At 38.1% G+C, this 23391-nt stretch overlaps 1 protein-coding gene and 1 long non-coding RNA gene across 2 annotated transcripts in view; one reads left to right on the top strand and one right to left on the bottom strand.

Moving 5' to 3' along the window:
• Positions 1 to 23391, bottom strand: part of LOC108399254 (bifunctional heparan sulfate N-deacetylase/N-sulfotransferase 4) — a 300861-nt gene that overhangs the window by 21210 nt on the left and 256260 nt on the right. The window contains exons 7-9 of the mRNA XM_037001117.2: positions 20380 to 20562; positions 4823 to 4919; positions 468 to 591 (exon numbers count right to left, since the gene is read on the bottom strand). Coding sequence (XP_036857012.2) covers positions 468 to 591; positions 4823 to 4919; positions 20380 to 20562 — 404 coding nt within the window. The remainder of the gene's footprint in view (positions 1 to 467; positions 592 to 4822; positions 4920 to 20379; positions 20563 to 23391) is intronic.
• LOC140849796 (uncharacterized) lies at positions 9445 to 15477 on the top strand. Its single transcript, XR_012131986.1, has 3 exons — positions 9445 to 9565; positions 14069 to 14201; positions 15364 to 15477. It is a non-coding gene; the product is annotated as an uncharacterized lncRNA (long non-coding RNA).

Below are 23391 nucleotides of genomic sequence, written 5' to 3'. Positions count from 1 at the left end.
ATATCGCTTATATTATAATACAAAACTTACAGTCTATGTGGTTAATGAAGATACATGTCACAGAGTATAAAATAAAACAATGTACTGATTTATTTGTTCCTCAAGCATTACTGTGAAGACAAATTATGTATTTAGTTAAAAAAATTGTAGGCACACTAAAATAATATGCTGAAGGATAATCTTAAATATCCTTATGAATAATTCTGATGAAATATTCCATAACCCTTTTTGTTCAATCATATTAATTTCCCAGAAAAATATTATCATTATTGCACTGTCCAAATCAAATTACAGGCAATGCTGATTAAACATATCATTGTTATAAATTAATTTCTAATTCACTGTGGTAGAATTGGCATAACAAATTTATTTTGTAATTATGTAGATGCCATGCATACATCTATAATTGCTCTGCTGTGATTGAGCATGTGTTAATAGCAGACTTTATTTTTTGTTATTTTTCTTACCAGTCAATTCCCTTGTGGTAGTTGTTGCCATTAAAGAATTGAATTTCTTCAAACGTTCTGGGACTTGGGAGATTGCTGATGATGGAAGGATGCATAAGAAGAAATAAATAAAGTGCAGTTGTTCCTGTTATAAAAAGGAGGAAAAATTTTATGTGGCAATAAAAGAAGAGACATATTTTAGCAAAATTTTAATTCAAAAAGTAATAGTCAAAAGATCAAATCTTTTTCAGTGTCAAAATGATTTCCTTAAAATCAATTAGGTGTGTTTAATGTGGCAACAATCCAAGTGTTCTTTTATTGGTCTTCACCATTCTATTTACTGCAGTACCTGATTTATTACTAGCACAGAGCCAAAGTAAAGCAGAGTGATGATGCAGCAGGGAGGGGAGGACTTCAGAAACTGGGCTGTTCAATCAGATTGTTTCTCACCAGGGGTCAGGTGAGTGGCTAAGCATCGAGGTCACCCAGCATAATACCTGACCCTGGTGGGTCTCCTCAGTTAATATTATATTCAAATCACTTACATTAAATCAAATCATTCAATACATGTTGACTGGTGCTACTCTGTGCAAGTCCCCAAAGTCAGGGTTGGTGACAGTCATCCTAAGAAAGGCACATTCGCTAATGTCAATGAGCTTAAAGCATATGCAAGGACTTAGGTTAAGTAAGGTAACTGCAAATATGTAAGTACAATATAGACAGATTCTATAGTGAAAGAAGACCAGAATGTTTTTCCAGCACATGAGAAAATGGGTGATTTAGACTTGGAAAGTCAGTGAAGACTTCCAGGATTAAGTGTTTTCTGAGGTTGTGCCTTAAAAACATAAGTGTTGCCCATAAGGTTGAAAGAGGAGGACAAGATTCTGGAAGGTGGCCAGGTGAATGTTCTACCATAGCAAAATTGGACAAATAAGTCTGATAACTGAGGCACAAGGCTGAACAGAATAGGTGATAGGATCCTCTTAGTGCACACATCACAGAAGGCTCAGGTGTAGTCTCTGAACTTTACTTCCATTTAAGTTAGGCCACAGACTACAAACCACCGCTAGAAGGATCATGTAGTGACTGGGTCTTCATAGCTCTCCTAAATCAAATCTTCCCTTCAGGAAAAGATTATCCCTTTCATGACATGTTGGAGACAGGAAAGTTTGTTAGATTTCTTGGCCCTACAGGAGCTGGAGATGAGCTACATGGGTGTGCTTGCAGAACAATAATGATTGCAACTGGGGATCTGGCAAGCAGAGAAGATCATCAGGAAATTAACATTTTTTTCTTATATATCTTAAGCTCATAGGAGAAAAGTCTACTGTGCTTTAAGTATTAGTGAGCTCACTACCTGTTTAGATGCTCACAAGTTTTACATGACAACCAAGATTGAATGGGGGCCTGAGCAGTTAAAGGAAAGTAACAACAAATCTAATGGGATCAACCACCTTAGATGGAGACACATTAAGGCATCCAGAATGGGTGGCTGCTAATGAATGGGAGGGCAAAACTTAATAAAAGCCTTTAAGGAGATTTAATTGCTTTTAAACACTAACAAATAATGAATGCAATCGTATCAATTCTATCCAAAAATGCAAGGAGTAAGATATAGTTAAGAACTAGGCCCAGAAGACTAGGCAGAAGAACTCTCTCAAACACACTGAAAAATGCAGACATGAACATTATGACAACTTCAGTAGCAGTTCTAGAACATATCTGATTTCCTCCTGAAAATCACAAGAGTTCAAAAAGGAGAAAATATGAGAGGAGGAACAAAATGTTCCAAGGAGAAGAAATAAATCAGGAAAAGAGTAGTATAAAGTAGTAGCTGGTTGGGAACAGGGAATCCAGAAGGCTTCTTTCTAAATAGTTTTTAGGATGGGATCTACATAAAAGTGTTTACCTGATGATAAGAATGAAGTGTGTGTGTCAATGAGAAAGAGATTTTGAGACACAAGACAACTGAGAATATTGATGTTGAGAATGAATGGGTCTAGGGCACAGGTAAAGAAATATTTTGGAATTATTGTTGAATATTACAAAATGAATACTTGATCTCACACATTCATGCTGTCAGGAGCAGGAGGAACATCAGGAGACATCTGACAGGAAGGGGCGGGAAGCACTTTCAACTAGGGACAGTAGACAAGCAGCTTAATATTCATATAATCAGCCATGAAACCTGGGTGCACTGCCTCAAAAGTGTATTTATTTTATTATTACTTGTATTTTCATCTATCCTTGACATTCGTTTTTACCTAATGTCTTCGATAAAAATATCTTTTGGAGGAAGAAGGAAAGGCCTCATACCTTGTACTACTCTAAGACAAACTTTATTCTATTGTATGTACAGTCAGCTCCTTTTAATTTTACCAGGGTAAGCCAGTCAAATCATGAGGAATTAATGCTGACAATGGGGATACTGATCTTTTGCAAGGCCAATGAATTACGCTTTTGGAATTGTTGTGCTGAATTTAACCCTTTTGGAAATCTTCTCCTACCCTCATAATATCAGAATTGGACCCAGAATCATGAAGGAGGCCTGTCTTTCCAAAGGATCTTAGCAGGGCTACTATTTTAATTTTGAGTGCCGTAAGTGCAGGCTTGCCCTGCTCTCTGCCTATCCCAATCAGCTAACAGGAATTCCTTCCAGGATTCATCAATGGAGAAGTGGGATAGTGCATTCTTCCATTCTCACCTCAACACAACTGTGCAAATAGGGGTCTGAAAACCACTTTTATAGCTCATGTTTATTGCAAGAGATGCATGGGCCATGTTTAAGTTGTATAAAGTTAAGTTTGCATTGAAGGCCATATTCTTAGCATTTATCTGTGCTCATCCTCTAGGGAATTTATAGCCTCCGACAGCACTGGGAGTTTTGCCAACTGAAGCAATAAGGAAAACAAAAGAAAACTTCAGACTTTTATGGTTGAATGGATTTTAAGAAATTTCACAACTATTTCCATACTAGAATAGTATTTTCATAGCATATACAATATTAGTATTCAATTTCTTTAACTCATTTGTTTGTCTTGGGACAGCCAAAACCAGCTAAAGCTTTATCATTTCCAAGCTGGTAAGTCAAATATTATACTCTAAAGGTGTAAGTTATTGTCCCTATAAATACAAACAACAAGGAGGAAAACCAGATTTATTATTAACTTACCCGGAGTTTTCTAGCAGAAGTAAGAAGTAATAATATTCAATGACAAATGATAGAGGATATGTCTTAAAATTAAATTTTTAACATAATTTTACAACACAGGAATGTTTTATTTCTTTAGTAGTCATTCCAGAGTTAGCACAGCTGTAAGGGAGTTGGTAGAAAATTAATGCACATTTTAAACACAACAACAGCAGAAGTGATATATATGAAAATACGTGCTGCTTTTTTTTCCTCCCTGAACATGGGTAACTTACTATTGTAATGTAATTTATATTCCTGGAGGAAGAAAAGATTTCAACAACCAATATCTAATAGTCTGGAAATTTTGCCCACGACCTTTAAAATGATCTACTTGCTTGTATTACAGATATCTTCATCTGGGCCTCGCTTATTTATTGCGACTGTTTGTTTTGCATTATGGTTTGTGCACTCACTGATGAAAATGCTTCTAGTCAAAGAAGTGAATTCAAAATACAGCAACTCAATAAAAACTTTAATTAATCAGGACATGAGCAAAGTGTATAAAACTGTCACATGCTGAAGAAAGTATAAAATATTCTAATTGAAAGTGTCATCTCATTGGTGAAATATGTTCACTTTCTTTTACTACACTCTTATATGCTTGTCCTTCAGCACAGGAAAAAATACCACAGGGGGGAAAAATGGTGATGAGTCTCAGGTGTATTGGAAAATAAGTTCAAATAATATTTATACCTAATGAAAACTTAAAAAACCACACATGTAGAATATTTGACAGTAATAATGGCAGTGGCTCTGAAAAAAATATCAGTTCAGTGCTGATGTGCAGTGTAAAATCATCAATTAAGCTAAAGCACTTCTTTTTTTATAATTAAATTCAGAAGTTAATTAGGCAAAACCACAAACAGATGAATTAAAAATCAGATGCCACAAAAGTGACACATGAACACAAAATTATCAAAAAGTTTACATATGGTAAACATTATTAAGACCTGTAATTAAAAATTTAATCCTTAAGTAGAATTAATGGAAGCATTAGAGTCCCTGGGGATTGTGGCATAAAAATGATCATAGGGAGGAAGAGCAATTCAAATAGGGAACTTGCATGGATGTCTATTTCATCACCATAACCTGATCCAGTAATACCACATGGCAATATGGTTTATGAGAGAAAAATATTAAAAAGGTATGAAAGAAAGCAAGCAGCATGGTTGGCTGTTCTCACCTGTTTTCTGTGGCCCAATTACGAGGAATTTTGGTAGGTGATCACAAGTTTTCTCTCTAGACCAGATGTCTTTGTGCCGTTTATCGTCGCATGGATTCTGCAAGATGGAAGAATAATCAGTCCTATGTTTGATGAATGCCTGGCTCTGTTCTGTAAAAACTGTTCAAAAGACAGGATCAAATGCTTGCCTGATACCCTAGACCCTGGATCTGGTTCTCTGATTTCCAAACTGTTTCCTTATCAAATGGCACCTTCCTTTTCTTGGAGACTAGAGCTCAGCATCAAGCCGGTCCTGCCCTCAGGCTCTTCTGATGCTTTGCTGGGTCCTGAGTGCTGAGATTCCTCTCTATCTCTGCATTTACATTTTATGCCTATACACTTGGGCCTTAATCCATCTTAACCTACTTTGACCACAGTTTCATGCTCTGTCCTAATCTTTCCTATCATTTTCCTACAAGCCAGAAAGACCATCCTTGAACCATCCACACGTGGCCAATTTTCCTCTTCTTTTTCCACTATGTGCTATTTATTCTCTCGTGAGCCAATAGTTTGGTCATACTCCTTGTACTGATAACCTCTAGATCAGTATTTCTGGCCCCTCCCTCCCTTCAGCTCTAGACCTGTATTTTAAATTGCCTGTGTGTCACCTGCTATATAGACGTGGCAAAGAATGCCAGACCCAACTTTTCATCAGTCCAATTTTATCTCCTTCTCACCTTCTCCTCATGTCCCATTTTCTATTCCATTCCATTTGAGGACCCACATTTATCATCCAAATCATGAATTCTAAAAATTAAAAGGACCCTCAAATAAAAGTGATACCATTTTTGAAATTTTATCAACTGACAAATTGTTTTTATTATACTGGCAATCTAAATAATTATTATATACAAAAATAATTTCCACAAATCACTTTCTCAAAACATGTTGAACATTAAAACAAATACAATTTTATTTTTATCATCCAAATACTAAAAATGATGTAAGATGAGTAATCACTTATGGTTCATATTTATGTACTTTAGTCAGTTCTTTGGCTGAATCTTTCTCTAATATCAAGTAATCAAAGTTCCTCTGAAGAATGATTGTTTTCAGTATGATCTCACTATGTTTCACTTTTTCATAAAATTGCCTGCAACCCTTTCCAAAGCTGCATTTGTGGTTCATAAATTGGAAAATGTTGACACTTTCAATTGAGTCTTCTCTATAGGACACTGCAGTTTTAACTGGTGAAATATTTTCTTTCTAGGGTTAAGGTAAGCTTAGAATAAATTCTGTTAAATGGAAATATTTTCAATTCTAACTTTTTTCCATATTGAAATGTCTAAATACCAGAGACCAAATATTTTCAGTTATTTTTCCAGTTAGAGTGTCTTTCTTTGACAAACATTTTTTAAAACTTGTCATATAAGTTGTCTTTATTTGTAATCTTTTAGCCAAATACAAGTGCTGCAAAATTATAGACTTCTCAATAATAGTCCATTCTGGCACAGAATATAGGTTTAATTAAAAATAGGAGATCTGTCAAGAAATGCTTACCAAAGTTGAACTTCCAAAGTTCAATTAAAGAATGCCAAATTAACCCTTTTTCATTTGAATTCTCATTACTTAACTTAGTAATTAGTCTCCTTCCTTCTTGCTTTGAAACTTTTTTTAAAAGATGGCAAAAGCACTAAAGGAAGAGAAAAATGTTATTTAAATACATTTTTTTCAAAATGTTATTTTGGTATTTTCCTCAAAAGTAATATTCAAAGCTAATTCTTCTTAGGTTAATATATAGACTGAAAGGACCCAGATCATCTTGACATTCCACAGACCTGAACATGGGCCTAGTGTATTAATGACATCATGGTAACTGGACCTGATAGGTAGCCAGCGGCAACTCTCTGGCTGCCTGGGTAAGACATATGCACTCCAGAGAGTGGGAGATAAACCAGCAAGGTTTCAGGGGCCTACCAGCTTGGGTGGTTTTTAGAGATCCAAGGGTCTAGAGCATGCTGGGGCAACCCCTCCAAAATAAAGGGTGTATTATTATACTTTGCAACTCCTACAGCTAAGAAGCACAGTGCTTGATAAGCCTCTGGGTTTTAGATGTAGCATTTTATTGCACTAGGGAATACTGCTCTGAATCACTGACTAGATGATGCAGAGCTGCTACTTTTGAGTGGAACCCAGAACAAGAAAGAGCCCTGCAAGAAAAGTCTAAGGTATAAGCAGCCCTCCCACTTCTGCTATACATCCTGGCAGACCAGTAATACGCCAGCATCTATGGTATAAAAGGATGCCAAGTAGAGTTTTGGTCAAGTCCCAGAGGAGAATCACAGCATGCACCCCCCAGGTTCTGCAGCAAGGTGCCTCATCTGCAGCAGACCATTCAAGCAGTAGCTTGTGGTATATGCCACTGGAACTTGAAGAGATAGTGTCTGTCATGGATTTTCAAAGTGATCAAATATCCATAACAGGCCATCAGAAGCTGAGTGTTTATGGATGGACCCACCAAGTCATGAATTCAGGTGTATCCAGTAGCAATTCATTGTATGATGGGAATGGCACATCTGGGACTGACCCAATGGCTACAAGTAAACTTTACAGAGTAGCAGCACTGACCCCCACATCACCTAAAGCCTGAACTGTAGCTTCCACTGATACCTTCTTAGGGAGAGTCCCAAGCTTGGTTTGTGGGTGGGTCGGCCCATATGTTGGTAGAAGCCTAAAGCAGACTGCTGCTGCAATACAGTCCCACGTAAGGGGGCCCCCAACAAACAGTGGTTCAGGGAAAGCTTCCAACTGCCAGAGCTCTGGGCGGTGTCTCTGGTCATCAACTTTTCTGTGGGTGGACTGGTAGCCCAAGGTAGGGATATAAACAGACCAGTAGACAGTGAAGAATGTGTTAGGGGACCTAAGGGAACAAAATTGGATTAGGGCTAATAAGTTCTAGGGAAGAAACATGGACCTATGTTAGTGACCTAAATGGGTGTGATCTTTATATTGCACATTAATGAACATCACATAGTATCCAGTGTTTAAGTGTTAACAACCAAGGAGACAGGATGATTCTGTCAGTTCCCATCCTTCTCACATGACACATGACCTCTGCCCTCGGCTACACCAGTGTTGAAGCAATGGACTCATAAGTGGAGTAACATGGTAGCAAGACGAAAGCCACTCATGGGCCTCCTTCCCCCAAGTCTGCCCTAGTTACAGCCACTGCTGAGTATCAGACCTGCCAGTAACAGAGACCAGTTGTAAGTCCCAGAAAGAACACTATCCTGACACTTCACAGAAAATTGATTATATTGGACACTTCCATCCTGAAAAGGGCAGTGATTCATCCTGGTCCTAATTGATACATATTCAGAGTATGGATTTGCCTTCTCTGCTCACATAACCTTGGCCATCACTGCTATGCAAAGCCTCACAGAGTGTTTGACTCACTGACATGGTATCTCACATCATATTGCTTCAGGCAAAGGGGGCTAGTTCTGGTAAAGGATGTGGGGTAGTAGGTGCATTGTTGGGCCTATCATACCCTAATCCCCAGAAGCTGCTGGCCTGGTAAAGTGGTAAAAAGGCCTCATACAAGATGCAGTTGAGGTACCGGCTTGGAGATATATATTGTACTATTAAATCAAAAGCTATTAGTTGGTGCTGTGTGTCCAAAGGGCAGGAATGAAGGAGCAATGCAGGGGTGTACCCATTCACCGTCATTTCTGGGGACTTACTTGGAGAATTTGTGTTTTCTCTCGCCATTTTAGGGGCTGTGAGACAGGAGTCCTGGTTCCTAGGGAAGGATGCTTCCACCAGGAGGCACAGGGAGAGGCTCATTACACTAAGAGCTATAGCTGCTGCCTGTTCACTTTGGACTCATTGTGCCAGCAGCCCAGCAGCCATGGAAATGGATTATCATCCTGACAGGGGCCACTGATGGTCATCATTAGAGGAAAAACAGCTCCTATACAGGGAGAAATATCTTTGGCACTCAAATAATCCACTAGATTACTTGCTGGTACTTCATGCCAGTTTTAACTATCATTAGGGAAGTAAGCAGCCATGGCCTGATAAGTGCCAGGCTGGGCACCAGAATCGAGTCTACCACAGTGCACTCATTGCTCCACAAATTAAGGGTGTCTTTATCCAGGCCCAGACTTCCTCTGTCAACATTTATGGGGAAATTTACAAGAGAAGAGCTAGTGGGATACACTGGAATCACTGCCACTGCAGTTGGTCTTGGGACTACACCTGATACACCAGGCTAGCCACCTGGCCCAGCAGCAGTCCTGGTCACAGGTGGGGGAAATCAAGACTACAGGGCAGAGGTGGAAGGAAATGTGTACTGGTTACAGCTTTGGGACCAACTGCAGCAATGGGTGCTGATTCTCCCAAGACCCTCTTCTTACAGTTTACCTAGGAATTACATTCACAATAGTGGAAAATTGTGTCTGGATGGAGTGAATTTACTATAAGAAGCAAGTAGAACTAAGTGATACAAGGAATGGGTGGCTGTGGATGTTCTTTCCTCCACTGAAACGTACTCATATCTGACCAGTGCAACACCCTGTCCCCATTCCCACCCCACCCCCACCAGCCATCTGCTAACGGCTCCCAGCTGGAGAGGCTGAGTACTGTCCTTTACCGATAGAAGGCACTAGACAGCAAGTTCTGCACTCCCTCCCCACTCTCCAGGGGTGGCGCATGTCCAGCGGCTGACAGAGGGGTGTAAAAGACTGGCCTACTTGCCTCAAGGTGAGACAAGTGCGTGATTCGCTCTCTCTGTGCAGATCTGGTCAAGGCTAAACTACTTAATACTGCGTGTTTGCTCAGCTCTTTCCTTTCCTCTTTCCTGTTCTACTTTTTCCCTTATTGGTTTTTCCTGAGAGTTTTCTCAATAAATCATTTGGAAACAAATCCCTACCTCAGACTTGATCCCAATGTATTTAACATCCCCAGCTTCCCGTGGAACACGAATGGAGTGCAATATAAAAGACCAGTAATATACAAAGACAACTGCATTATGTGAGAATTCACTTGGAAAAAAGGTTAGATGATAAATGTTGGATCTCTCTATGAATTCATCTGTAGAAATTGTGATGAAAGGACTTAACTACACACTAATAGAGTTCACATTTGCTATCTATACAAAAATAAAGGAAATTTTATTTTTTACTGGTGTCTCTATTTTCTGCAATCTTTTATTCAGTATTCCATCTCAAATCTGCCAGTCTAGCTTCAGCTTAAATCTCTAGCCATTATGTTCACTCTGACAGAGAAGGCCAAACTATGTAGACTCCTTTCCTTCCTTCAGGAATGGAACATTCCCTATTTTGCTTAGTTTATGAGTTCCCAGCTAGAGACTATATTTCACAGTCACTCTTGAATCTAGCTTTCTTCATATGAATTATTTCAGTGCAAAGGTAAGCGAGCCCAAATGATGTAAAGTATCTTCTAAAGGATAAAGCCTCTCTCCCTATGCCCTTTTCCACTTAACTGCTAGCTGCAAAATAGCTACAGTTATTGCATGTGCTTTGGACTCAGAGATGGAAGCCATGGATATGTGAAACAGCTGCCAACCTGGGGCCCTGGATGACGATGTGGAACAGAGCTATCTATCTCTCCTAGACTGTCTGCCATTTTTAGGCAGTTGTATGAGCAAGAAATACACTTCCGTTTTATTTAGCCACTGTAGTTTCAGAATGTCATCCTCATAACAAACATTGCTTGAACTCTAACTCAATGTGTGTCAAAGCACTTGTCTGTGAGAAGGTAAGCAACTTGTGTCAGAATGTGAATCACTGCACTGCATGCTTTAGCAAGAACATCCTGCTACAAGAAAAAATGGAAATTCCAGTTGAAGCAAACAGCCTGCTTAGTGATATAGTTGGTATGCATGTTGGCATAAACTTCTTGTCTCAAGGCAAATCAGCAACAGATAATTCAAACCTGTTCTTGGGCCACATTTTTGAGTAGCGCCAGATCTGAATTACCAGTTGCCAACACCCAACCAAAGGCTTCAGTTTTACCATATTCGTTATTATAGATGCACTCATGCTTGTACCTCAACCTCTGAATAATTTACTTTTTGTGCAATGAATGATCTTATTTTTTCCCAATTCATAGTCAAAATTTTGCCAACTCTTCCAGTGTAAACTAGTATCTACCATAAACCTTCCCAACCTATTTGAAAGGGGCTCAGTTATTAAGAATGTGAGCTCTGGAGGGAGACTGCATGTGTATTAAATAATTTTCCTAAATTCTTGGGGTCTCAGTTTCCTTATCTAGAAAATAATGATTGCTTTATCAACCTCACATGGTTGTTGAGAGCATTAGATGAGTTAATATATTTAAAATGATTAAAATTGTGCTCTATAAAAGAAAAGGTTATCATGTGACCCCACATTAACTACCTTCCCACTTTTTTTTTTTACCTTCATCCAGATTAGTTAGGCAATTGGAGCAGAAGAAAGAGGTTACCCTTGCTGATGGACTGCTTTATTGTGGATATGCATCATGAGAGCAGACTTCTGATCCACTGTCAGAATGCTGTAGCACCTAAGGTGGCTGTCTCTCTGCAGGAGAAATTTTACCTCACAGTCAGATAACTAGACTTCTGTGATGTATGAGTTACTTATACTTAGACTTACTGGGATGTAGGAAATAGCTGGGAGTTTCTTCAGGCAAACCTGAGGATGTAGACTACCTAACCAAATGACCCGAAGACCCCTAGCTAATCATAATTCAGTCTATTTCTGAATACACTTGCTGTCTGGCTCCTATAATTCATCCGATCAACAGTGTCAGCACCTGTCACCATCCAGGTCTCAACCCAAGCATCACCCCATGCAGGAGGCCTTTTCCAGTGGCCAGAGCTAAGCATTTCCTCCCACTCCTGTCTCTCTTTGAAGCACATTTTCCTCACTACATTTCAGTATGTGAAATTATTTTATTTAAATATGTGTTTATAGTAATTTATACCATATATGTATATAAATAGTACAGTTATCTATAATAATTCTATGTCACCTAGAATGTAAGTTCTTTGAAGAGAAGACTTCATCTGTCTTTTGAGTGTACAATCTAATACATAAGAGGTGTTTGATAAAGATGTACTGAACAACTGATCAGCTGTTTTAGGACAGGCACAGTAAACATTTATTATGAGACGTAGACAGATTTTGTTATGTTTGAAAACTAACAATATGAACTGTGTAGACATTTTACTTCCAAAATTTCCACTCACAGAAGAAACAATCTCCAGTGATGTCTTTCATGATGACATGAGAACTAGTTCTTGATATTTATTCACACCATCCCTTTAGAACTTAAACATTATTTTCCTCATATTATCATTTAACTGCTTCATTTGTAAAGAACTTTATTCCTTGATTGTATTCTAGATATTAAATAATAAGAAGACAGTTCCCATGACCTAAACTTACTGAGTTTCCCTACATATAACTCAAAGAACAAATCACAGAATAAGTATTAGTTCATTTGCTCAAATGGTTTCTTTATGCTTCACAAAGTTAGTTGAGCAAACTGATTGATTATTTGGTGCCATGGTTGAAAGTCAAAGTCTTTTCTGAGATCTTTCTTGGTTCTGTATGTTCAAATTGGCCACTTCTTTACTGCAGTACACATGTCTTTGCCATTTAAATTTCTGCATGCAACACTGGTGAAATAAAACAGTCACAGAAACAGGCAGAATCAATCTAGGACTTGAAAAGAGTTTTTTTTGACTAAGATACAGAGCATGAATAAATGTGCCTTGCTTTCATAAACAAAGACACTAGCTATTTCTAGTTGTATTTTCCCAGGAAGTTTTACTGATAGGAGTAAACTAGTATCATCATTTGGATGCTGAAGTGTTACACTGTTGCTGTTACAAATATTTTTGTTAGTAACAATTCAATTTACATTACCTCAGTTTTTTCTGTAGGTATCTTAGAGTGAGTGGCATTTGTATATCTCAATCTAGGCAGAGTGCCTGTCTTTATATCTGCATTCAGTTTATGTTATGCAATTTTTATATAACATAATAGATCTTATATTTTATATATAACGTATCTAACATATAACATATATAACATATGATAACATAACAGATGTTCATATTTCTTCTTTCACCTCTTGGCATGTTTCTCCTTGTGTCTGTTAATCACAACTTAATTAACAAGATCTATTACTTATTTTACATTCTGAAAATGTTTATTTAGACTTTTCCTGTCTGACTTTCTGTATATTGTCTGAATGTTTGAATAATTGAATATTTGAATAACTTTTATTGATCACCTTCTAAGGACAAGGTACTTGCTTGACATAGATTATTTTTAATCCTCAAAGCAACCTGGCAAGACAGATATTATTTCCCTTCTTTATAGTCGAGGAAGCTGAGATGCAAGGTGTTTTATTTATGTCTTGAAGGTCACACAGTGAGTCAGTTTCAGATTTGGAATCCAAACTGGGGTTTTCTCTACAGTTACATTGTGTGTGTGTGTGTGTGTGTGTGTGTGTGTGTGTGTGTGTGTGTGTGTGTAGAGAGAGAGACACACACAGAGAGAGAGAGAGAGAGAGCAGGACCAAGAAAGTTTCTAGCAATGATTAAAAAGGTCAAAGGCTCTTCCCAAGAAAAAGTAAAGCATTTCTTTGTACTTCCATACTTTGTTCCATTTCTATTGTTTTAATTTTAAAAGTCAGAAAGTTACAAAGCAATTATATACCTTTTCATTTTCTAATCTGGTTGTTTCTTGCATATCTGAAACTGCTATAAACAGGAATTTACTGTTTTAAGTATCTAGCACTACAGGTAAATTGAAAATTTGAAAAAAATATTCTGTTAAAATAGCTTTAGGTAGCTTGGGCTACAGTGCCAGTCTTGTGAAAATGCACATAACTCAGCTCCACAGGGAAAGGGAATGTAAGTGGTTTTTGTACATGTATGAGGTGAGGTAGGTTTACTTTTAGGTTGACAGAAGTAATGTGGAAAGAAGATTCCCTGAGGTGATTTGACCAGAAGTGGAAAGGACAGTAAATTCTGATGAAATCAAATTACTGATAAGAATATGAGTAGCCAGTTTTCTTGTCCAATTAAGTAAAAATTCACAATCAACTAAAAGCACTTATTTTAAAACATCATACTTATCTTATCCTGAATTCATGAGAAGAACTTTTTTTCACCTTAGATCTAGTTATTCCAAACTACTTTGATTTTTCTCCACTAAAAATCTGCTGTGCTCATTGCTTTGTCCACAGCCTTCAGCAGACAAGGACATCATGGACTATCAGCCAGGCTGGTTGCCCCCTCTCAAGTCACATGCTTATTCCAGAGAAGTAGAAGATAGCCAGACCTTAACAGCTCGAACTTGAAAAACACCCAGTGCTCAAAGTAGGAGGATTATTTTTGTTCATCACAAACATTTCAGAGGTTATTGGTTTCCTCTTTGCTTTCCCCTCTGCTTGCCTTCTGCTGTTCTGACCTCACTGTTTAAAGGCCAATGCAATGAAAGGTGTTCTTAGTTTTCTTTTTAAATTACTCTTCTTCCTCCCTATTTGGTTGTGTTATTTTAAAATTTCTTCTGCTTATTAAGTTTTGCCATGTATATGTCCTTAAACAAAATTCCTTTCCAAATCTGTACTATACAAGCTAGTGACTTTCAGTTTTTCATCCCTCAATGTCTTTTAAGCCTAATACAATCCATGTACACTGATGAGGAATTTTAATAGGCTAGGAATTTTTATTCCTAATGCTTCAATCAGCAAATACTTATAGTGAAACTCTGAGACACACACCATCTTTCCAGACTCAACTCTACTTGCACACTATGTAAAACCCGGACAGTCCATCAACTACTTGGAAAAGGCTCTGCTCTCAGAGTGCAATGATCCCTAATGAATGCTCACTCCACAGAACTCCTGTAGCACTTAATCGTTGGATGCTTATTCAAACTTTTCCACAAAGTACCACAAATTAGAGAGGAGCATAAATGCCAGCCTCTGGGAATGGGAGTGGGTAGAAAGGGGCTTGCTGCTTCACGTGAGTCTGGGTGATAGCTCCCCAATTGCTGCTTTGAACACCAAGTGCCTGTGAGTCACCCTCAACATCTATGCGTTCTTCGCCAGATTATATCTATGTTCATTTAGGTAAATTGATGCTGTTAGTATTTTCCCATGAAATATTCTCATAGAAAGACTGGCCCCAGGAGAAGGTGACATGTTTACACTGTATCTTCAAACAGAACTGTGCACTCCTGCATATAGAACCTTATATTATTATTCATGGTTTTACAAATATGTTGTCAGGGAATCTAGACAGTCAACTCAATAGAAGAAACTGTAATGCACTTTTAAACTTTTTTGAATAGGTTGGTCTAATACAGTGTATTCACTCATAGTGTTACATTAACGTCATCAGACATTTCTGTAGGGCACACACACAAATATGCTGTTCCTTTTGGTTGTTATGTTTGGATAAGGTGCTCAAAGTATATTTGTTTTATGCCGATTTTGATTTAGAAAGTATAAAAGTATTATAACTTATTTTATTTTAGGGAGCTCTCTGCAAGTTTTTCCATGACTAAACCTTGGTGAGCTATTTATGTGGGAAACTGACACTTAACAAGATCGTATTTGCAGCTGACTGACAGGAAAAGGAAAATCCACAATCTTTGTTACCATTTCTGGATGTCAGAATGTCTGAATGTCTTGTATAATCAAAAAGGGGAAGTGTTTCATTGTATATTAAATAATAAAAGTCATGAGAAATTACCTATTTGGGAAGCATTCCTGAAAGGTTTAAATGCTATTCAGAGTAAGGAAGAGAAATGTAAGAGAAATAATAATATATAATCTCAGATTGTGATTAGGAAAAAACATGTAAGATGATAATGAAAACTGTGCCTCTATCCTGCCATCTGTGAAGTAATAAAACACTATTTTGGCTAAGCCACTGGAAAGGCTAAGGGATGAATAAGTGGAAGTGAAAATACGAAGCTATAGAACTCTTATTTCCACAACTATGGGGGTAACTGCTTACAGATCAGTTTTCCCTGAGTCTCAGTGTTTTACCCACAAACAGTTTCTACCACTTTTTCTTTGAAGGCCTCCTTTTTTTTTTCACAACCTTGAAGCTAGTCAGAGCTTCCCTCTCTCTCAGTCAGATGGCTGTGGTAGCTTCAGCTCCTCCCTGTTCCTCTCTGCCCTGGAAAAGGCTTCTGCTACAATCTTTCCTGGCCAACACGCTTTTCTTTTTTGCTTCACTCTTACCTACAGAACCTACAGTTAGTTGCCCCTTGTTGCCTGTGAGATCCAAATCACTCTGACGGCTTTCAAAGCATTCTTGATTGACTTGTATGTGTTCCCAGGGTTATTTCCCTTGCCTCTTTCCTCTTTAAGAAACATGGGTTCCCCTTTCACTGTTCTTGGAGCACACACACACACACACACACACACACACACACACATACACACACACCTCTGCTTTTGCTTATTCGTGCATGAGATTTTAATGACAGCGGCTATGGTACTATGCTAGGTTCTAGGTTAAAAGCATGAATAAACGTAGTCTCATCTCACCCCTTAGGTTTGCATGAGCTGGTATATGACAGGCATGAGTGTCAGCAGTACCATACGGTAGGTGCAGAAAGAGTCATAAATAAGGTGTAGAGTGGTAAAGAAAGGAATAAATATGAAGACAAATGCTTAGTACCATGATAATCAGGAACTATTATGAAGGCAAAGACCTTTCTTTTCATTATGCAGGTACTTCAAAAGCATAGATCAAACAAATTCACACTGTATATGCCATCAGATTGTTCTGAAATAAAGTAACCCTGAAATTTGATTCTACAGAGAGTCAATAGTAGAAATAGATTTATTTTTCTAAATGTAAAATCACCATTTTGGTGTAGTTGGGACTACATTGGAGTAGCAATAAGAAAACCTGCACTGTAGTCTTGACATGTCCCTCATAAACCAAGTGACTGAAACAAGATATCTCACCTCACAAGGAGTCATCCACCTCTTCTCTAAAATGAATAGGTTGGGCTAGATGTTTCCTGCTCTCACAAACTATGCCTCTGTGTCAGCATTCATTTACTCCTTCAACAGACACATAGTAAGTGAATCTACAGTGATTTGCTTATGTCACAGACATTCAAATCTCATCATTTCTAAGATGGTTGATTTCACATCTAGAATCTACAAAGGTGTTAACCGCCTAAGGTTAGAACCCTGTAATGTACTTTCCCACTTCTTTAATCCTGGAGACATGGCATGGAAAGAGAGAAACTATGGCTCTCTGAGCATTCCCTTGGTTGCACAGTAAGCAGGAATCCACGTCATGCTTGGCAGGCTAGTTGATGGTGAGACTCTGGAGTGACTGAGTGAAGACTGAGACTGAGCGAACTGGACAGCTTGAAAGCTTAAAAGCATCGAGTAGTGAATGCGTAAGAATCTGACCGTCCAACTCTCTCCATTTTGTGGTTTTGGTTTCTATAATAACAGTTTTCTTTAAAAAAGTAGGAAACCCTATTCTTTCATGCTTCATCGTGATTATTCTACCAAAACAAAAAGGGACATGAATTAATAGGAACCTGTGAGTATAATTTTAATAATCTTACACATTAGGGAATGAGGAGATACACTTTAGGGACAGAGTTCATGTGTGCTGTCAGCAAATATCCTCATATTAAGCAGCTTCGAAAGAACTGACTCCCAGTGAAGGGAACACAGACACATTCCATGTTGTGCTCACCATGCTGTCCATTGCCAGATACTCATATTGCACTTTTTAACTAGGTGACAAAGCAATTTCACATATATAGTAGTTGGTGCTAATGAAAATTTACATAGGGAACCAATGGAAATTAAATAGATGTGATGATTTTCATTTTGCATATTTTCTTTTTATTTGTGGTAATAAAAAACTGTGAATTGAAAATCTAGAGAAAAATAACAGTTGACTTACTTTTTAAAAGTGAAATACACTAAATAAGAAGGCATGCTTATAAATACAAAAAGTACCTGAACATTTAATTTTGAGAATGTATAACAGTGACAGAGACATAATATATATAATGATATTAATCTAGCCTAACTCTGGAGGGCTCTTGTGAATGGGCTATAAAACATTTAATTAGTGCTGTTTGTGCTTATATGTTTATTTAAATAAAATTATTGTTGTATAAAGGACAGGATGCTAATGTTGACAGTTGTTTTGCTTGCCATTATAAATACAAATATGAAAACTAAAGATAAGCAACACAGAAAGGAACTCAGAAAGTGTTTGCACTTTATCTTTAATTATACATTTGTAGCTTTTTGGTATCATTTATAATTGGCAAAGTATATCTGATTTGCTTCAGTAAGTCAACTGTTCTCAAAGTCTCATGTACCTGAATAGTCTTTCTTAATTTAATTGTCTCCTGCTTTCTATTCCTTGTTTCCCTTAGTTGAGAATATCCTGCACCATAGTTAATGGGAAATATTTTCAATTTTAATTTTCATTTAAAAGGAACCATATAAGTAATGTAATTCACATGATAAAAATGCATTTTTTTAGTAAACATTTACTCTTGAGTGTTTTTTAAATACCCTTATAATAAGCTATGTTTTGATAATATATATGAACATTTCCAAACTTATATAAATGCCAACAATAAGTAAAACAGCTGAACTGTCTAAAGACTTTTCTGATTAATTCCATCATTTTTTAAGAACTTCCTAGTTATTTATCTTCACAATGTTATTCAGAATTAAAGTGTCAGCACTTTCAAATGTTTTATTTGTGTGTACTTGTTCTTATGTCTTCCAAATCAACACAGTTCTTTAAGGAATAGTTCTATTTTCTGTGTCTAATTTTCATTTGTGTCCTAATCAGCTAGCACAGTACTTCATATTTAACAAGCATTCAATAAATATTTAGAATCATGTTGACCAAATCATATCGGAGCTGGTGTATCTTTTGAGTATACTCACTCCCTAACAAAAAAAAAAACAGTCACTGATATTGAAACAAAATGAATAATTCTTTATTTTAAAAACTCACACAATATTAAGAAATACAAGTTATTCATTAAGAAACATTTTTTTGCTCCAAAGGTAAAGAAAGAGCAGAGCTTGGGGCCAATACTTGTTTTTTCTATGATAGTTGTTTGCAACCTTTGTTGAGTTGGCTACTTTTTCTTGTTACTCTATCATAAATTATAGATATCTCTAAATAAGTGTGTGAGAAAAACATTGATTTATTATCAATGATTAATTAATTTACAAATGTGTGAGAACTTTTGATTAACTACCACTTTTGAGATACAATGCTTTGTCTTTTTGAAACTTAACATCTATTGGTGTGACTTATATACTTTGTTTATCTGTCTACCTAATTTATACACCAAACATACAGATGGTCAAGCAACTTATTGGAAGGGTAAAAAATTAGAATGCATAGTTAAACATAAACACAAATAGTAAAGAGCTGCTAAATAACTCATCAGAATCAAGTGTGACTTATTGCAGCATTCAGTTTTAAAACACATTTTTAAATAAAGAATACTGAAAATGAATAACAAGGAAACCCTCGACTGACTTGGAAAGGAAATACTGTATTTCATTCTTCTTTGCATTCTCTAGAGCAACTAGCTTTGCCTTATACATAGTAGTTGCTCAACAAACCTGTGTTGAATTAATTCCTGACTGTATAGACACAGAGTGGCATGTAACATGAATTATGGAATAAAGAGAAACACATAGCCTTGAGGAGAGGAAGAGATGACAGTAAAACGTCTGTTTCACAGTGATTTCTCATTAATGATTATGCTACTCCTCTACCGACTGCTTAGCAGGGGACTATCTGATCTGCTCTCTGTAGCCAGCTTATTGATCGTGTGGGTCAATGTAATCTGATGCATAAAGAACCAAGAAAGTGGGAAATAACATTTTCCTCAATAACTGCTAAGAAGCAGACATTGTACATTTTCATGCCTTAAAGCTGAAAAGCTCCCAAGTGAAGTTAAATTATTTGGAAAACCAATCCTAAAACTGGCAGTTCTTTCTTTCATCAATAGATATGATATTAGTGAAAGGTCAGAATTAAAGAAATGTGAAGACATATTAAAGAAAGAATCTATATGAGCATAAGGTAAAAATAGCTTTACACTGTATTTTAGAAATACATATCGGGGTCTAGCTATAGGGTCTTAGATAATAGCGGCCCTTGTTTTTTATCTTCCTAGATACCCAGTGCCTAATCATTCTGCTTATGCTCACACTAATTCAGGTCAAAATGATTGACTCTGAGAAGACACCCATGATAGTTAAACAGCACCCTCAATGTAAAATTTCTGAGCTAACCAAATCAACAAACAAAACTACAGAAAAAGAAACAAAAAATGCAAGCACTTAATCCATAAAATAAAACATATTACTGAAGAGAATGAAAAGACTGGATAAAAAAGAAATTTGTTCAAATGCCAGTTTTGAGATCTCCAGCAGGGCTTCTGACACAAATTAGGTGCTCACAAATGGCTAGTTTCTTTCCTTCCACCCCAGGAGAGAAAGTGCAATGTTACCTGCCAGAGAGGGTCTTTTTGCTCAGGGAAGAGCTCAAAGTACTTGTGCGCTAGTTCCACTGGAGGCAGAGTTTGCAAGTTCAGGTTGGTCCAGCTCTGGACGAAGTTGGCCAAATTCACAAAGGTATACAACCCTAGGCGATCATTCCCATAATTTGATAAGTGAGTCATGAAAATGCTGATCTGAAAGAAAATAAAAATGACTGTAAATATAAGCTTATGATCAAAAATGGCATAGAAACAGCAGGCAGTACCCCATCTAACCTTGGAATTTAATGAAAAGTACAATTATCATTTTAGCTGGTGCTATGTATTAAATTGTGTTCCCCCAAATCTATATGCTAAAACTGTAACCCCCAATGTGACTATATTGGAGATAGGGCCTTTAGGGAAGTAATTAAGACTAAATGAAGAGATAAGGCTAGGTTCCTAATCTGAAAAGTCTGGATCCCTTAAAAGAAGAGGAAGAAAAATGAGTGCTAGCCCTCTCTCCCCCTCTATCTGCCCTCTCTCTCTTATTCTCTCCCCGCAGCAGGGCACAGAGGAGAGGCCAAGTGAGGATACAGCCAGAAGGTGGCTGTCCTTAAGAGAAGACAGGTCACATGAGAAACTGAATTCAGTGGCATTTCAGTCATGGACTTCTAGCCTCCAGAACTGTGAGGAAATAAGAATCTGTTGTTTAAACCACCGGGTCTGTGGTAACCTGATATGGTAGACTTTGCAAACTAAGGCAGGTGGAAAGCCACACATTTGATTTCTATTTCAAAATGACTCCTAAACTCACTCTTAAAATGAAAACTGAAATTGGGATTGGTATCCCCTCACTATTCACTAAAAGATACTATTACTTTCTATATCAGTTTTTTTTCCCACTCTGGAATCAACAATGTCAGACTCAATAATCTAATCATTTACAGACTAGTTAAAAACCAGAATTAGGCCAGTTCTAACATTGAATAATTGTTCCAGATCTTTTCTGGTATAGATATGTATACAGACTGAAATGGAATCAGGATCAAGAAAACTTGTTTCTCCTTGGTTTAATGAATAATTTTTACTGCAATAAATAAATTGTTAATGTTTGCTCAAAAGTGATTGCATTTAGCCATAAACTCTTTCACACTCATTAATCTTTTGTGGGTAAAATTGCAGTATTTCCAGAATCTCTCAACTGGCCTTAGTGCATCTCCTTATCAATAGATGTTTCCAAGGGGTGGAGAGAAGTATCCATTTCCATATCAATAGGTGATTACAAGGATGAATGAGAACATAACTGGACTAGAGAGGTTGGGTGTGGCACCTTTTTCTGCAGCCAAGTCATGAGAGACATGGGAGAGCAAAAATGGGTGACTGCTTGTAAGAAATAAATGGGTTTCTCCCACTTTATTTCTCCCTTTGATTGATTTCAGTTTCAAATGGTATTTTGACCCGGGATTTTCCCCCCAAGTTACATCTGGTGATAGTCAGCAGGACCCCTGAACCCGAAATCTGTCTACATGGGTATGACCTTTGGGTGGGCTGCCCCTAGAGATGGAAGGGAGATGCCTGGAATACTCCCCACCACCCATGGAAGCTGGGGAAGCTCCAGTGGCTGCAGTGGTAGAGGGTGCAGCTTCACTCAGGAACTCCCTATCTGTGGGGCTTCCAATTGGGGAGCTCCTGGTGGGGAATTGGTCTAGGGCAAAGCACCTGGAGGGGTGGGACCTTCTCCAGAAGTGGGGAAGGGTGGAAACACTGGAAGCTGTGGAATTAACCTTCTGTGAGATAGAGGACTGCTTAGAGGCCCTGAGTGGCCATGTAGCAGCCAGGATGGTGGGATGCCTTTTTCTCAACATAGTGGAAAGTGTTATCAAGGAGAGAGACTTCAGCAGGAGAGAGACACCCTTCAGCATCACTTGGAGGATCTGGGTGATGACCTATGGGATACCCTTAAGAAAGAGAGTCAGTTACTGAGAAGACAGGTTGTGTTCCTGGAAGGTACAGTAGCAGCAGTGAGGGAGGAGACATCAGGAGAATCTGTGTTGCAGGGGGCTGTGGGGGAGGGGGAGGAAACAGCAATGTTTTCAGTTCCAGAGATGGTAGAGGGGATGTTGAGAGAGGATGAGGGTGTGTGGCTGAGGCTGATCTGTTGTAGAGGCCACAGCCTGAGGCACCAGCCTCTCCTCTATTAAAGGCCCAACCAGATGTAATTGAGCCGCCCCCTCCCCAGGTTGTGAAGCTCTCCATGCTCTGCCTCTATATCCAGGATGAGCTAGTGGATATGAACATCCAGTTTCGAAGTCGACAGAACCTTTGCCTACATGACTTTTGCATCTGGGATAAGGGGGTGGAAAACATTGTTATGCTGGGTTCTGAAATGGGTAGATTGGTGTCTCTGAATACTTACCCTTCCCTCCAGCAGTGCTTGCAAAGTGCCCATCACACCCCAGGGATTTAACACTTCTGGACTGTCTGACATCATCCATCAGGGTAGTTTGGTCTAATCAGGGTGATTTATCATACTTACCCACTAGCTGGAAAATGTATGCAGAGCTTCAGCATGTGTTATGAAAGCTGGGCATGAAAAATATCATCTATAATATGTACCCCCAGGCCCCCATTAAGAGTTCTTCACCATAGGAATGAGAAATCTGGTGCTCCATACAGCTTCCCCATCTCTCTTTGGGGCCCTAGTGACTATTCTTGCCCCTCACATAGGGAAACCAGTAAGTGAGGCTACTCATACTTTAGCAGACCTGGGGGAGGTTGAAACAATAAGAGCATGGAAAGAAGTACTGGCTATGACTGTGGAAGGAGAGGTGCAAAGGGCCCCGTGAAGGTCTTGAGGACCCAGATGTGGGTTGATGTATAAAGGTGGGGGTAGTGAAAGTAAAACATTATGGGCAGCCCAGGAGAATCTTGTTAGAACTGTGGCACCAATAAAGTGAGAGCAGCAGTTCTAGCCGCAGAGATCCAGGACATAGAAACTGGAGGCAAGGCCCCATGTCCGGCCTGTGTCCTTGCAAGAGTTCC

Source organism: Manis javanica, chromosome 5 (genome assembly GCF_040802235.1).
Source record: "Manis javanica isolate MJ-LG chromosome 5, MJ_LKY, whole genome shotgun sequence".
Taxonomy (NCBI): Eukaryota; Metazoa; Chordata; class Mammalia; order Pholidota; family Manidae; genus Manis; species Manis javanica.
This window is presented reverse-complemented; position numbering and strand designations above follow the sequence as displayed.